Here is a 14,572-nt window from a genome sequence, read left to right as displayed (position 1 = left end):
CTAGCTTTGCCAGCGCAAGCTATCTCACTAACTATGTACAGTCCTTTAGCTCAGTCCAAAGGAAAGTTTATATACTTTAAATCTTCAAGCGCTCCTTTATTAGTTTTCACTTTAATGATACTCACTCCAGGGATCTCTTTGGGTGATTCACACAGAATCTTCAGGCGAGTCCAGCACTTACAGCCATGCAGTGCGACTACTAGCCCCTTTAGCCACTCAGATGGGATTCCCCTGCAGGTGTTTGTTCCTCCAGTCAGGACTCCTCACAGGATCTATGTCTCTCCAGGTACAGGGTCTGCCTTCCCTGTACCAGCCTGTTCCAAAGGCCAGCTTCTTCTTGTGCAGCTCCTCTCTCTGAGCCCACGTGCAGCTTCTGGAGCTCTGGGGCTTTCTCACTCCTCCCTCTGACTTCCTCTCCCAGGCTGCTTTGCAACTTCCGGCAGCCCTGAGCTTGCTGTTCACCTTGTTGCTAGGCAGCAGCTCACAGCACAAAGTCTCAGTGCCAGCTCCCCTACAGGGAACAGCAGCAGGAGGGGGGTAAGTGCAGGGACCCAGCACTACCTCCCTACATTCTCCCCCTGCTTGAATGGGCAACGTCCTCGCTTGCCCTTTCTCACCATTCTTATTCTCCCTAACCTTTGGGGGAGATACACAGGGGAAAGCTTCCTCACTAACTGCCCTGACACTTCCCTTGCCTGAAGGTCTACGCATTCCCAGGCCCAGTCTCTTACTTTTATTGGGGGTGCCAGAGTGCTCAGAGACCATCCTCGTGCCACAGGATTTCTCTTTACAAATATCCACTTCACATGGGAAAGATGTCACATATACATCAGTGAAGTCTTCATTCCGTCCCCAGTCACAGGTGTGGGAAGTATGACCGTACCAACCACAGGTGTAACACCTCACCTGATTACGTCTCTTCCGATACCTCTTTTGGGGTGGCTTCCTCACAGCACAGCCATATGAAATAACTTCTGTAGCTGCAGCATTTTCACGTTGCGTCGGACAGTGTGGGGATATATGGCCCAACCGGCCACAACGGAAGCACTTTGGTGGGTCACCGCGAGCACCACCTGCTTTAGGAAATGAAGAGGGTCTAGACATAGTTGACCCCTCTTCCTTTTCGGACACACGAGCCTTGAGCTGAGCAACCTGTTTTTTTAACTCAGCAATCTCTTCCGCTTTCTGCGAATCACTGGATGTCCTTTCAGAACCACGACTTTTCTTCTCTCGTCGCAGAACATTAACTTCCTCCTTTCGGATCTCCCGGATCAGCTCCTGATAAGTTGGTTCTTTCTTTCCTCTGTAGAAAGATCTCAACATCACAGCTGTGGGGTCCATAGATAAAGCCCCTCTGAATAACTGTTGTAGCCTCATAGAATCAACACGATCTGTAGCAATGATTCTTCGGCAAACAAGCAATTTTAGCATTTGCTGCAGTCGCTTCAAGTACTCAGACAGATTCTCTTTTTCTTTCTGCATGCAAGACTGAAATTTGTACAACATTTCAATTTCATCTTCCACCGGTCCATATGTATCTTCCAGTACTTCTATCAACTTCTCAGGACCATCTTGTGGGCACACCTCTCGGTGGAGCTTAATTAGGTCCAATGCAGGCCCTCGCAAACTCTCTTGGATCTTGCGACATAAAGCAGGGCCAGAGCCAGGCCAATCGGTAATAGCAACCAAAGCAGCATCTCTCCAGGCCTCAAAGGTCTCTTCACCTGGAGGAGTAGGTTCCATACCTGAGAATATTTTTAGTCTCTTATAATTTCCATTGTATGCCAGCTGTCTCAAATTCTCACCGACTAGGGCCAAGACTTCCACCAGCTGAGCTGCCTCAACAACATCACTTAGAGGTCGGCTCCTCCCAGCAGAGTTCAAACTTTCACATGATGCAGTGTATTTCAACTTTGTCTCAGGTATCATATCAAACAGTCTTTTAGTCACTGGGCTGTGACCAGCAGCAGGTATCTGTGGGGTGCCACTGCACAAGGGATTTGGATTCTCCAGATCGCCTCCCACTTCATCCTCACTGTCACTAAGTTCCTTCTCCTCAGGGACATCCGGTAAGACAATTTGCCAGTAATCATGGTCTTCCGCCTGTACACCACGTGCACATGTTTCTCTATTAATCTCACCAGGACTATCCACAAGCACATTTAAGAGGATGCCATCTGGGTCTCGTCGCGAAGCTACCACTCTAGGTCTATAAATAGATCCATCTGCATCTAGGATCTTGTAAATAAATTCCTCTTTAGTTTTTGGTATCATAGGGCCCACTACAGCAGTCTTTTTCGGGTTTAGGCCCAAACTCTTGCACCAGTCCAGAACACTCTGGGGACTCTCAGTAGATGACGCCATCTTGCTTCACTTTCTGTGCAACCAGGTCCCAGCTGAATCTCAGCAGTGCCTCCAAAATGTAACCCTATCCTCACCGCTTCTGGCACTTTTGACAGTGTTACACTCCACGTGTGGCGCTTACCTGATGGCACGGGACAAACCTGAATCACTCCGCAGTGGTATTGGGAGAGACTGGGTACCTGGTACTTATTAGCGCAGTGCCTCCACCTAGTGGGATCCGGGAGTGCACCTACGGGTGGCCCCACTAGGAACGATAATAATGCACACACAGTACTTGATAAACAAAATAACTTTTATCTGAAATAAAGGGGAAACTAATACACATAACACCCCTATCAAAGTGGCAATCAGGGCCTTACTAACTAGCTTTGCCAGCGCAAGCTGTCTCACTAACTATGTACAGTCCTTTAGCTCAGTCCAAAGGAAAGTTTATATACTTTAAATCTTCAAGCGCTCCTTTATTAGTTTTCACTTTAATGATACTCACTCCAGGGATCTCTTTGGGTGATTCACACAGAATCTTCAGGCGAGTCCAGCACTTACAGCCATGCAGTGCGACTACTAGCCCCTTTAGCCACTCAGATGGGATTCCCCTGCAGGTGTTTGTTCCTCCAGTCAGGACTCCTCACAGGATCTATGTCTCTCCAGGTACAGGGTCTGCCTTCCCTGTACCAGCCTGTTCCAAAGGCCAGCTTCTTCTTGTGCAGCTCCTCTCTCTGAGCCCACGTGCAGCTTCTGGAGCTCTGGGGCTTTCTCACTCCTCCCTCTGACTTCCTCTCCCAGGCTGCTTTGCAACTTCCGGCAGCCCTGAGCTTGCTGTTCACCTTGTTGCTAGGCAGCAGCTCACAGCACAAAGTCTCAGTGCCAGCTCCCCTACAGGGAACAGCAGCAGGAGGGGGGTAAGTGCAGGGACCCAGCACTACCTCCCTACAAACCTTAACCAGGGAGTCTGAGTGTTCCTGCTGCTCATTCCCTACTTCTATGTGCTGCTCATTCCCTACTTCTATGTGTTGCTCATTCCCTACTTCTATGTGCTGCTCATTCCCTACTTCTATGTGTTGCTCATTCCCTACTTCTATGTGCTGCTCATTCCCTACTTCTATGTGTTGCTCATTCCCTACTTCTATGTGCTGCTCATTCCCTACTTCTATGTGTTGCTCATTCCCTACTTCTATGTGCTGCTCATTCCCTACTTCTATGTGCTGCTCATTCCCTACTTCTATGTGCTGCTCATTCCCTACTTCTATGTGTTGCTCATTCCCTACTTCTATGTGCTGCTCATTCCCTACTTCTATGTGCTGCTCATTCCCTACTTCTATGTGCTGCTCATTCCCTACTTCTATGTGCTACTCATTCCCTACTTCTATGTGTTGCTCATTCCCTACTTCTATGTGCTGCTCATTCCCTACTTCTATGTGCTGCTCATTCCCTACTTCTATGTGCTACTCATTCCCTACTTCTATGTGTTGCTCATTCCCTACTTCTATGTGTTGCTCATTCCCTACTTCTATGTGCTGCTCATTCCCTACTTCTATGTGTTGCTCATTCCCTACTTCTATGTGTTGCTCATTCCCTACTTCTATGTGTTGCTCATTCCCTACTTCTATGTGTTGCTCATTCCCTACTTCTATGTGTTGCTCATTCCCTACTTCTATGTGTTGCTCATTCCCTACTTCTATGTGTTGCTCATTCCCTACTTCTATGTGTTGCAGGAGGAGGAGGAGGAGGAGGAGGAGACGTCCCTCTCCCAGTGACTGGCCGTGTAGGGGAGACTGTCTCACTGACACCCCGTCTGAATCTGTCACATCCCATTGATAAAGTCACATGGATGTTTCATGTCAATGGGGAAAAAATAATCCTGGCTGAATTCAGAGACCAGAAGTTTATCAGAGTGAATGAGAATTATTTCCCCAACCGGCTGGAAGAATCTAACAGTGGCACCGCATTACTGATCAGGGAGCTGAGAATGGAGGATTCTGGGATCTTCACTGCACTGTTTCTTGTTAATGGAGAAATGAGAGACATTTCTTATAATCTCACTGTGTTGGGTAAGTGTGTGTGTGTTTACGTGTGTGTGCATGCGTGAGTTTGAGTGTGTATGTGAGAGGTTAAGTTATGCAGGAATGTAGGCTATAAAATGATCCTGGTTGTAAGAAGCCTGTGATTGTGGTGACTTGAAACAGTTTCTGTATTACTGTTAAATGCCTTCTGTGTAAATGTCGCCATACCAGTGTGAAAAAATACAACCAAAATAGAATGGCTGTAGTGTGTATGTTGCAAAGCAAACTTCAAATGCCGGTATTGCCAGAACATACTGTATGGTTGCTGGTTAATTTTGGCAAGCAACAAGCAATTGGCAAGGAATGCTCATGGGATACAGAACAGCTATTAGAATACCGTATAAACATTCTTTATTATATTTATTCTGTGACTATGATCTGTTTCTAATTGCAGAGCCTCTCCCCATCCCTACACCAGTAATAAAGAAGACATTAGATGGGAATTCCACTGATCTCTTCCATCTTCATTGTTCTGTCCCATCAAACTCACCAACCCTGTCCTACAGTTGGACCTACAGAGATACTGGCACTGACAGACTATATGCCAATGGCAGCACAATCACTGTATCACTGAAGGATAAGGCATTGGGGGCAGAATTTACCTGCTGGGTACAGAATCCTGCTCACAGGAACAATGTGTCAGTCGTTTTAAAATCATGTGGTGAGTAACAAAGAAAAGGTGGGTATGGGGGGAAACACAGCACTAACAATCTATTACTGTTTGAATTGTATATATATATAAATCAAAGGATTTTATATTGGATAAATGGGGAAAAAACCCTAATTTTGTAGGCAATTATGAATAATATCCGGTGGTGGTTTCCCTTTGGGCTAAACATTAACCCTATCTGTAAAAATGGCCCCTTTATTGGAGCTCCCTATAGATCCTATCAGTTCTCCGACCCTGTTTCAAGCACAATCCTTCTATATTTAGAGTATAATTCACTGGTATATTCTTAATTTTTATATATGTCTCCTTTAAACTCATCATGTTCTGTAGCGTATATCAGTGAAGTCCTATATGGAACACAGGTTATGCATGTATCCCAACCCTCAGAAAGTGTATGCAAAGTTCCACGATATACATAGTTCCAAAAATATCATATTATTGTTAGATTTTGTAATTTTTAAGCAGCGTTGCAACACGACTTGTTGATAACACTGTGATTTGCTAATACAGATACTAATTAGAATTCACAAAATTGTGTGCATGTTTATCTTGTTGCATTTCTGTGTGACTGGCTTCACTTCTAGAGAGTGCTGTCAGTATTAACATTAGCAGCCAATATACAACTTGCTAGGGGAAACCAGAGCCCACATTTATTAGCAGTAGGTTGAATGTGCACTTTCCACAAGATTCTAAAGGTGGCCATACATGGGGAGATTTGCTTGTTTGGCCAAGCAAGCGGATCTTCTCCTGATATGCCCACCTGGGCGATATTGGGCTAACTCAATCATTTGGCTCTAGGGCATAGGTGCTGTCGGGTTGGGGACTGCGTCAACAAGCAGCGGGGTATTTATATAAACTATAGTAGGGTTTCTGTAGCAAAAACCCCAGCTGTACCAGTGCAGGAATGGCTGCCCCCGGGGCTACACAGCAGGGTATTTATATAAACTATAGTAGGGTTTCTGTAGCAAAAACCCCAGCTGTACCAGTGCAGGAATGGCTGCCCCCGGGGCTACACAGCGGGGTATTTATATAAACTATAGTAGGGCTTCTGTAGCAAACACCCCAGCTGTACCAGTGCAGGAATGGCTGCCCCCGGGGCTACACAGCAGGGTATTTATATAAACTATAGTAGGGTTTCTGTAGCAAAAACCCCAGCTGTACCAGTGCAGGAATGGCTGCCCCCGGGGCTACACAGCAGGGTATTTATATAAAATATAGTAGGGTTTCTGTAGCAAAAACCCCAGCTGTACCAGTGCAGGAATGGCTGCCCCCGGGGCTACACAGCGGGGTATTTATATAAACTATAGTAGGGCTTCTGTAGCAAACACCCCAGCTGTACCAGTGCAGGAATGGCTGCCCCCGGGGCTACACAGCGGGGTATTTATATAAACTATAGTAGGGTTTCTGTAGCAAACACCCCAGCTGTACCAGTGCAGGAACGGCTGCCCCCGGGGCTACACAGCGGGGTATTTATATAAACTATAGTAGGGTTTCTGTAGCAAACACCCCAGCTGTACCGGTGCAGGAATGGCTGCCCCCGGGGCTACACAGTGGGGTATTTATATAAACTATAGTAGGGTTTCTGTAGCAAACACCCCAGCTGTACCAGTGCAGGAATGGCTGCCCCCGGGGCTACACAGCGGGGTATTTATATAAACTATAGTAGGGTTTCTGTAGCAAACACCCCAGCTGTACCAGTGCAGGAATGGCTGCCCCCGGGGCTACACAGCGGGGTATTTATATAAACTATAGTAGGGTTTCTGTAGCAAACACCCCAGCTGTACCAGGGCAGGAACGGCTGCCCCCGGGGCTACACAGCGGGGTATTTATATAAACTATAGTAGGGTTTCTGTAGCAATCACCCCAGCTGTACCAGTGCAGGAATGGCTTCCCCCGGGGCTACACAGCGGGGTATTTATATAAACTATAGTAGGGTTTCTGTAGCAAACACCCCAGCTGTACCAGTGCAGGAATGGCTGCCCCCGGGGCTACACAGCGGGGTATTTATATAAACTATAGTAGGTTTTCTGTAGCAAACACCCCAGCTGTACCGGTGCAGGAATGGCTGCCCCCGGGGCTACACAGCGGGGTATTTATATAAACTATAGTAGGGTTTCTGTAGCAAACACCCCAGCTGTACCAGTGCAGGAATGGCTGCCCCCGGGGCTACACAGCAGGGTATTTATATAAACTATAGTAGGGTTTCTGTAGCAAAAACCCCAGCTGTACCAGTGCAGGAATGGCTGCCCCCGGGGCTACACAGCGGGGTATTTATATAAACTATAGTAGGGCTTCTGTAGCAAACACCCCAGCTGTACCAGTGCAGGAATGGCTGCCCCCGGGGCTACACAGCAGGGTATTTATATAAACTATAGTAGGGTTTCTGTAGCAAAAACCCCAGCTGTACCAGTGCAGGAATGGCTGCCCCCGGGGCTACACAGCAGGGTATTTATATAAACTATAGTAGGGTTTCTGTAGCAAAAACCCCAGCTGTACCAGTGCAGGAATGGCTGCCCCCGGGGCTACACAGCGGGGTATTTATATAAACTATAGTAGGGCTTCTGTAGCAAACACCCCAGCTGTACCAGTGCAGGAATGGCTGCCCCCGGGGCTACACAGCGGGGTATTTATATAAACTATAGTAGGGTTTCTGTAGCAAACACCCCAGCTGTACCAGTGCAGGAATGGCTGCCCCCGGGGCTACACAGCGGGGTATTTATATAAACTATAGTAGGGTTTCTGTAGCAAACACCCCAGCTGTACCAGTGCAGGAATGGCTGCCCCCGGGGCTACACAGCAGGGTATTTATATAAACTATAGTAGGGTTTCTGTAGCAAACACCCCAGCTGTACCGGGGCAGGAACGGCTGCCCCCGGGGCTACACAGCGGGGTATTTATATAAACTATAGTAGGGTTTCTGTAGCAATCACCCCAGCTGTACCAGTGCAGGAATGGCTTCCCCCGGGGCTACACAGCGGGGTATTTATATAAACTATAGTAGGGTTTCTGTAGCAAACACCCCAGCTGTACCAGTGCAGGAATGGCTGCCCCCGGGGCTACACAGCGGGGTATTTATATAAACTATAGTAGGGTTTCTGTAGCAAACACCCCAGCTGTACCGGTGCAGGAATGGCTGCCCCCGGGGCTACACATCGGGGTAATTATATAAACTATAGTAGGGTTTCTGTAGCAAACACCCCAGCTGTACCAGTGCAGGAATGGCTGCCCCCGGGGCTACACAGCGGGGTATTTATATAAACTATAGTAGGGTTTCTGTAGCAAACACCCCAGCTGTACCAGTGCAGGAATGGCTGCCCCCGGGGCTACACAGCGGGGTATTTATATAAACTATAGTAGGGTTTCTGTAGCAAACACCCCAGCTGTACCGGTGCAGGAATGGCTGCCCCCGGGGCTACACAGCGGGGTATTTATATAAACTATAGTAGGGTTTCTGTAGCAAACACCCCAGCTGTACCGGTGCAAGAATGGCTGCCCCCGGGGCTACACAGCGGGGTATTTATATAAACTATAGTAGGGTTTCTGTAGCAAACACCCCAGCTGTACCGGTGCAGGGACGGCTGCCCCCGGGGCTACACAGCGGGGTATTTATATAAACTATAGTAGGGTTTCTGTAGCAAACACCCCAGCTGTACCAGTGTAGGAATGGCTGCCCCCGGGGGCTACACAGCGGGGTATTTATATAAACTATAGTAGGGTTTCTGTAGCAAACACCCCAGCTGTACCAGTGCAGGAATGGCTGCCCCCGGGGCTACACAGCGGGGTATTTATATAAACTATAATAGGGTTTCTGTAGCAAACACCCCAGCTGTACCGGTGCAGGAATGGCTGCCCCCGGGGCTACACAGCGGGGTATTTATATAAACTATAGTAGGGTTTCTGTAGCAAACACCCCAGCTGTACCGGTGCAGGAATGGCTGCCCCCGGGGCTACACAGCGGGGTATTTATATAAACTATAGTAGGGTTTCTGTAGCAAACACCCCAGCTGTACCGGTGCAGGAATGGCTGCCCCCGGGGCTACACAACGGGGTATTTATATAAACCATACCTCCCAACATTTGAAAAATGAAAAGAGAGACAAAAAGGGTTGGCGCGCGTAGTGCGGCAAACATTTTTGGCCACGCCCACTTTGTGGCCACGCCCCAATTACCACACCCCATTTTTTAGTTCATTTTTAAATGCCCCCATAGAAAGTACCCTCCATACACAATGCCCCCATAGAAAGTGTCCCCATACACAGTGCCACCATACACAGTGCCCCCATACACAGTGCCCCCCATACACAGTAGCCCCCATACACATTATCCCACCATACACTGTGTCCCCCATACATGGTGCCCCCCATACACAGTGCTCCCCATACACAGTGCCCCCCATACACAGTAGCCCCCATACACAGTGCCCCCCATACACAGTAGCCCCCATACACATTATCCCCCCATACACGGTGTCCCCCATACATGGTGCTCCCCATACACAGTAGCCCCCAATTGCCCCATAGATTGTACCTCCAATAGTAAATGCCCCCCATAGAGGCTGTTTCTTGTGGCTCCTGCTCCTTATGCGGCTCCTTATGCGGCTCCTTCTGCGACGGCAACAGGCCCTTGCGCTCCGTGCGCATGTGTGACAATTTTTTGACCACGCCCACTTTTTGGCCATGCCCCAATTACCACACCCCATTTTTTAAGTTCATTTTTAAATGCCCCCATAGAAAGTACCCTCCATACACAATGCCCCCATAGAAAGTGCCCCCATACACAGTGCCCCCATACACAGTGCCCCCCATACACAGTAGCCCCCATACACATTATCCCCCCATACACAGTAGCCCCCCATACACAGTGCCCCCCATACACAGTAGCCCCCATACACAGTGCCCCCCCATACACAGTAGCCCCCCATACACGGTGTCCCCCATACATGGTGCCCCCCATACACAGTGCTCCCCATACACAGTAGCCCCCAATTGCCCCATAGATTGTACCTCCAATAGTAAATGCCCCCCATAGAGGCTGTTTCTTGTGGCTCCTGCTCCTTATGCGGCTCCTTATGCGGCTCCTTCTGCGACGGCAACAGGCCCTTTTATAAGGTTGCGCTCCGTGCATACGTGTGACGTCACACGTACGCACGGGCGCAACCTTATAAAAGGGCCTGTCGCCGCCATACGAGGAGCAGAATAAGAAGCAGGAGCCACGGTACTAGACGGATTGCCTTTTAGCATTATCTCATCTTTTGCTTTATTGCATTGGCAAAGGCAGGACACCGGGTACTCAACCCCTTCCCACTGCAGTATGCTCCTACGCTGCCAGGGACCCTACCAGGACCATTTACACAGGGGGAACACATACAGCATACTACACTGAGTAACAATTGAACCAGCAAAAAATTTAAATTCCATTTTGGAATGAAGAAGAACATTTTTTTACATTTTTACACTTGAGGTTTATGATGTGCAACATGTTTGTGGGAAAGGCACTTTTCTCATGGTTGCAACTGGAATACACATACCGTAAAATTCTACCAACCGACCCCCCGGACTCCCCATTTATACCCCTTTCTGTTGGTCTTTAAGAGAAAATATACCCCATTTTGACATGAGCTCATTTAGCTGGGATAATGTAGGTACATTGTGTGAACTTCCATAAATAAATAAATAGTAATGTATTTTTTACACAGGCATATCTGATTCTACAGATTAAGAAGAAACTGTGCTCCCTGGGGCCCGTTCCCCACCACCGTACCTTATTCCTCTGGGAAGTGATGTATTCTGGAAGCTGAAGTTCCTCTGCTTTTCTAGATAATCTGCACCGCACACAACTTCATATGGAATGTAGAGGGACTTTGGTTCCCAGAATACATCACTTCCCAGTATAACTGACAGGCTCAGAAGGGACAGTCAGGTTGGCAAAACAGTCAGGTTTAGGGAAGTAACAATACTTACAAAAGCAGCCCTATCAGTGAAAAATGATCAATATGACCTATAGGCAACTTTTTATGTAGATTCATATTTTAAAAAGTAGTTTTTTTCGTGTCAGTATCACTTTAAATTAAAATCCAATAAAAGTCAATAGGTGAATTGTGATTGGTGTTTGGTGGCTCCGCCCACTTTTTCTAACCTTGAGTCGAAGTCACCCAGTGACAAACAGTGGCACCCTGGCATAAATAGTGTGAGAATGACAGCATTTTAAATTTAAATGAATAAAATTCAATGGATGGAATCTGATTGGCTGTTAGTGGCCCAACCCACTTTTCCTATTTTTGAACTGCAGTCCCCCAGTGACCAACTTTGCAAAGTTTGGGGATTTAGGCATAAAAATTGTGAGACTGACAGCATTTTACACTTCACCATTGAAAGTAAATAGGTGAAATGTGATTGGCTGTTGGTGGCTCTGCCCATTTTTTTCTAACTTTGAACGGCAAATACCCAGTGACTAACTCTGGAAATTAATACTGATATATTAATAATATAACGGCATCAGTTAAATATAAACCAATGAAATTAAATGGGTGGAAATGGATTGGCTGTTGGTGGCCCCACCCACTTGTTCTAACCCTGAATATGTAGTCAGCCAGTGACTGACTGTGCAAAGTTTGGAACCCTGACATAAATAGTGTGAGAAAGGCAGCATTTTCAATTTACACCAAATTCAATAGGTGAAGTCTAATTGGCTGTTGGTGGCCCCACCCACTTTTTAAAACCTAAACATGCAGTCCCCTAGTGACCCTGGTGTTAATACTGTGAGAATGGCAGCAGGTTGAATTTTCCCATTGAAAACCAATAGTTAAAATCTGATTGGCTGCTGGTGGTTCCACCTGCTTTTTCCAACTCTGAACCGCAGTTACCTGGTGACTAGCTCTGCAAAGTTTGAAGACCTTTGTATAAATGTTTAAAGAATGGCAGCAGTTTAAATTTAAACATATGAAGTCTATAGGTGAGATCTGATTGGCTGTTGTTGGCCCCGTCCACTTTTCTAAACTTGGAACATAGTCACCCAGTGACAAACTGGGCAAAGTTTGGGGACCCTGACATTAAATATGTGAAAACGGCAACAGTTAAAATTTCACCACTGAAAACAATGAAATAAATGTGATTGGCTTTTAGCAGCCCCACCCACTTTTCTAACCTTGAGTACAAAGTCAGGTTGGATTTCCCCATTAAAAGTCAATAGGTGAACTCTGATTGGTTGTTGGTGGCTCCACCCACTTAAAAAAATACAAAAAACCTTAAATGTGTAGTCACCCAGTGTCTGACTATGCAAAGTTTGGGAAGCCTGGCATCAAAACAATTAAACAGTCACTTCACAGTCAGTTCTATCTATGACAACATTATAGGGGATAGAGTTAAATTTCAACTTTTCTTTTTCCTTCTTTTTCTTTCAGTTTTTAGCGGCTTATTTTTAACATAATATGAATTAAAGGTTATATTTTATGAAGCTACAGGTGTGCCAGGACTTCATGTGTCTTTAATACTCTCATTTATATTTCAATTTACACACTGTGCACCCTGTCAAAAAACTGCTGTAGTGCGAGGTTCCTTTTCGTGATACATAGACCCCATAACTATGTGATTCAAGTTTGGGGGGTGTAGCCTCAAAGCTGTAAGATTGGCAGCAGTTTCAATTTCCCCATAAAAGTCAATGGGTACAATATGATTGGCTGTTGTCAGCCCCTCCCACTTTGCTTTTTTTTTTTTTAAAAAAACACTTGAATGTGTAGTAACCCAGTGACTGACTGTGCAAAGTTTGAAAAATCTGGCATCAGACCAATAAAATTCAATAGGTGAAATCTGATTGGCTGTTCACAGCTCCACCCACTTTTGGGCATCCAACAATCATCATATTTTCATTCAGGCTGAGCCCATGACTGTGTGATTCAAGTTTGGGGAGTGTAGCCTTAAAGCTGTACGATTGGCAGCAGTTTCAATTTCTCCATTAAAGTCAATGGGTGAAATTTGATTGACTGTTTTTGGCCCCTCCCACTTTGGGGTCATCCAACAAATGTTGCTGCTTCATTCGGGGTGACCCCATGATTATGTTATTCAAGTTTGGGGGTGTAGCCTCAAAGCTGTAAGATTGGCAGCAGTTTGAAAATCTTCCCTGTCAAAGTCAATGGGAAAATTGGGGGGTTCGGAGCGGCGCCACAAAAAGCCGGGGGGCGGGATCCCTTAGAAAAGCACAAGCAGCCTGCTCCGCTATAGGGCGAAGAAGTGTGGGGAGTTTGGGTGTTGTACCCTTAAAACTGTAGGAGGAGTAGCGTTTAGAAAATGGGGGGCGCTAAGAATAAGAAGAAGCGGAAGAATCAGCTGAAGGGGAAGAACAGTCTGTGGGGTTCAGCCCAACATAATTAGTCCAAAAAGAATGTGTTGCATTAGATAGGGCCACACATATACATAATTATGTACAGGGGGAACATTTAGCTTTTTAATTTTTATTACACCAAGATGAACATTTTGTATTCTGCATTGTTGTTGTTTTGTCATTTCAGAAACTGGAAGAGGTTATCTTCAGCCCTTAAAAATTGCCATGAGTTTGTTCAGTGTTGGACTTGTCTGCCTCATTATAGCTGTATGTTTAGCTGTATATAAAGCTGTATATAGCAGAAGAAAACAAATAATGCAGGTAAGTGATTTATATAATGTTTTAAGGCCTACTGTCTGCAAAGCTTCCTCTCTGAAATCCCATGACTTTTCAGTTCCATACTTTTTATATTCATGTTATCAACTAATTTCACATACTAAAACCGGCAGCTGGGGAAGCAGTCTTCATATAGCCCAGTGGGTAGTCGGTATTAGCCAGCTTGCTGTCAGGTTAAGGGCAGAGTGGCGACATATTCTCACATACTAACCCCCATATGTAATAAAAGGCACTAAGTTTGCCCAGGATCAGTAACCCATAGCAACCAATAAGATGATTGCTTTTAAATAGGTCACCAGAAACCTCTACCTGCTGATTGGTTGCTATGGGTTACTGCTCCTGGGCAAACTAAGTGCCTTTTATTAAATAACCCCTAAGAGCTATAGTCAGTGCCACATTATTATTATTATTACAGTTGTTATCACTAATAATACAATTTTGCCCAACAGCACAGACATTTGTCTCCTGCCCCTCTCCTGTTACCCTGTAATCTCTGCTGTGTCCTCTGTGCCTCCTGTATCCGTCAGTATTTGTATTTATCTGTTTGTATGTACATATACGTACTGGGTACAGAGCTGTGGATTCTGTTGGCACTTTATAAATACTTGTTATTGATAATTATACTCAGTCAGGTGCCAAACAGCTAAACAGCTCTGTGTCTGCCATTTTTATGTTTTATACAGTTAAATACAAAGCCAACATTTCCAATTCATTTTAATGTTATTATTAGACAATCCTTTTGCTATAATCATTTTAGGCCCCTATTTTGGAGAGCCAGAGAAGTGTAAATAGAAGAATTTTAGTGGAAGGTTTATGTCCTTCAAGA

General features: G+C 46.0%; 1 protein-coding gene across 7 annotated transcripts in view; it reads left to right on the top strand.

The window, feature by feature from the left end:
* The window catches only part of LOC116406578 (CD48 antigen-like), a 44,091-nt gene that overhangs the window by 22,645 nt on the left and 6,874 nt on the right, over positions 1 to 14,572 (top strand). For all 7 annotated transcript variants that reach the window (XM_031890807.1, XM_031890812.1, XM_031890811.1 and 4 more), the window contains 3 exons: positions 4,077 to 4,412; positions 4,819 to 5,085; positions 13,598 to 13,731. In XM_031890807.1, coding sequence (XP_031746667.1) covers positions 4,077 to 4,412; positions 4,819 to 5,085; positions 13,598 to 13,731 — 737 coding nt within the window. The remainder of the gene's footprint in view (positions 1 to 4,076; positions 4,413 to 4,818; positions 5,086 to 13,597; positions 13,732 to 14,572) is intronic.

The sequence above is a fragment of the Xenopus tropicalis genome, chromosome 8 (assembly GCF_000004195.4).
Source record: "Xenopus tropicalis strain Nigerian chromosome 8, UCB_Xtro_10.0, whole genome shotgun sequence".
NCBI classification, from domain to species: Eukaryota; Metazoa; Chordata; class Amphibia; order Anura; family Pipidae; genus Xenopus; species Xenopus tropicalis.
Note: the sequence above shows the minus strand (reverse complement) of the source record. Positions and strands in the feature narration are given on the sequence as shown.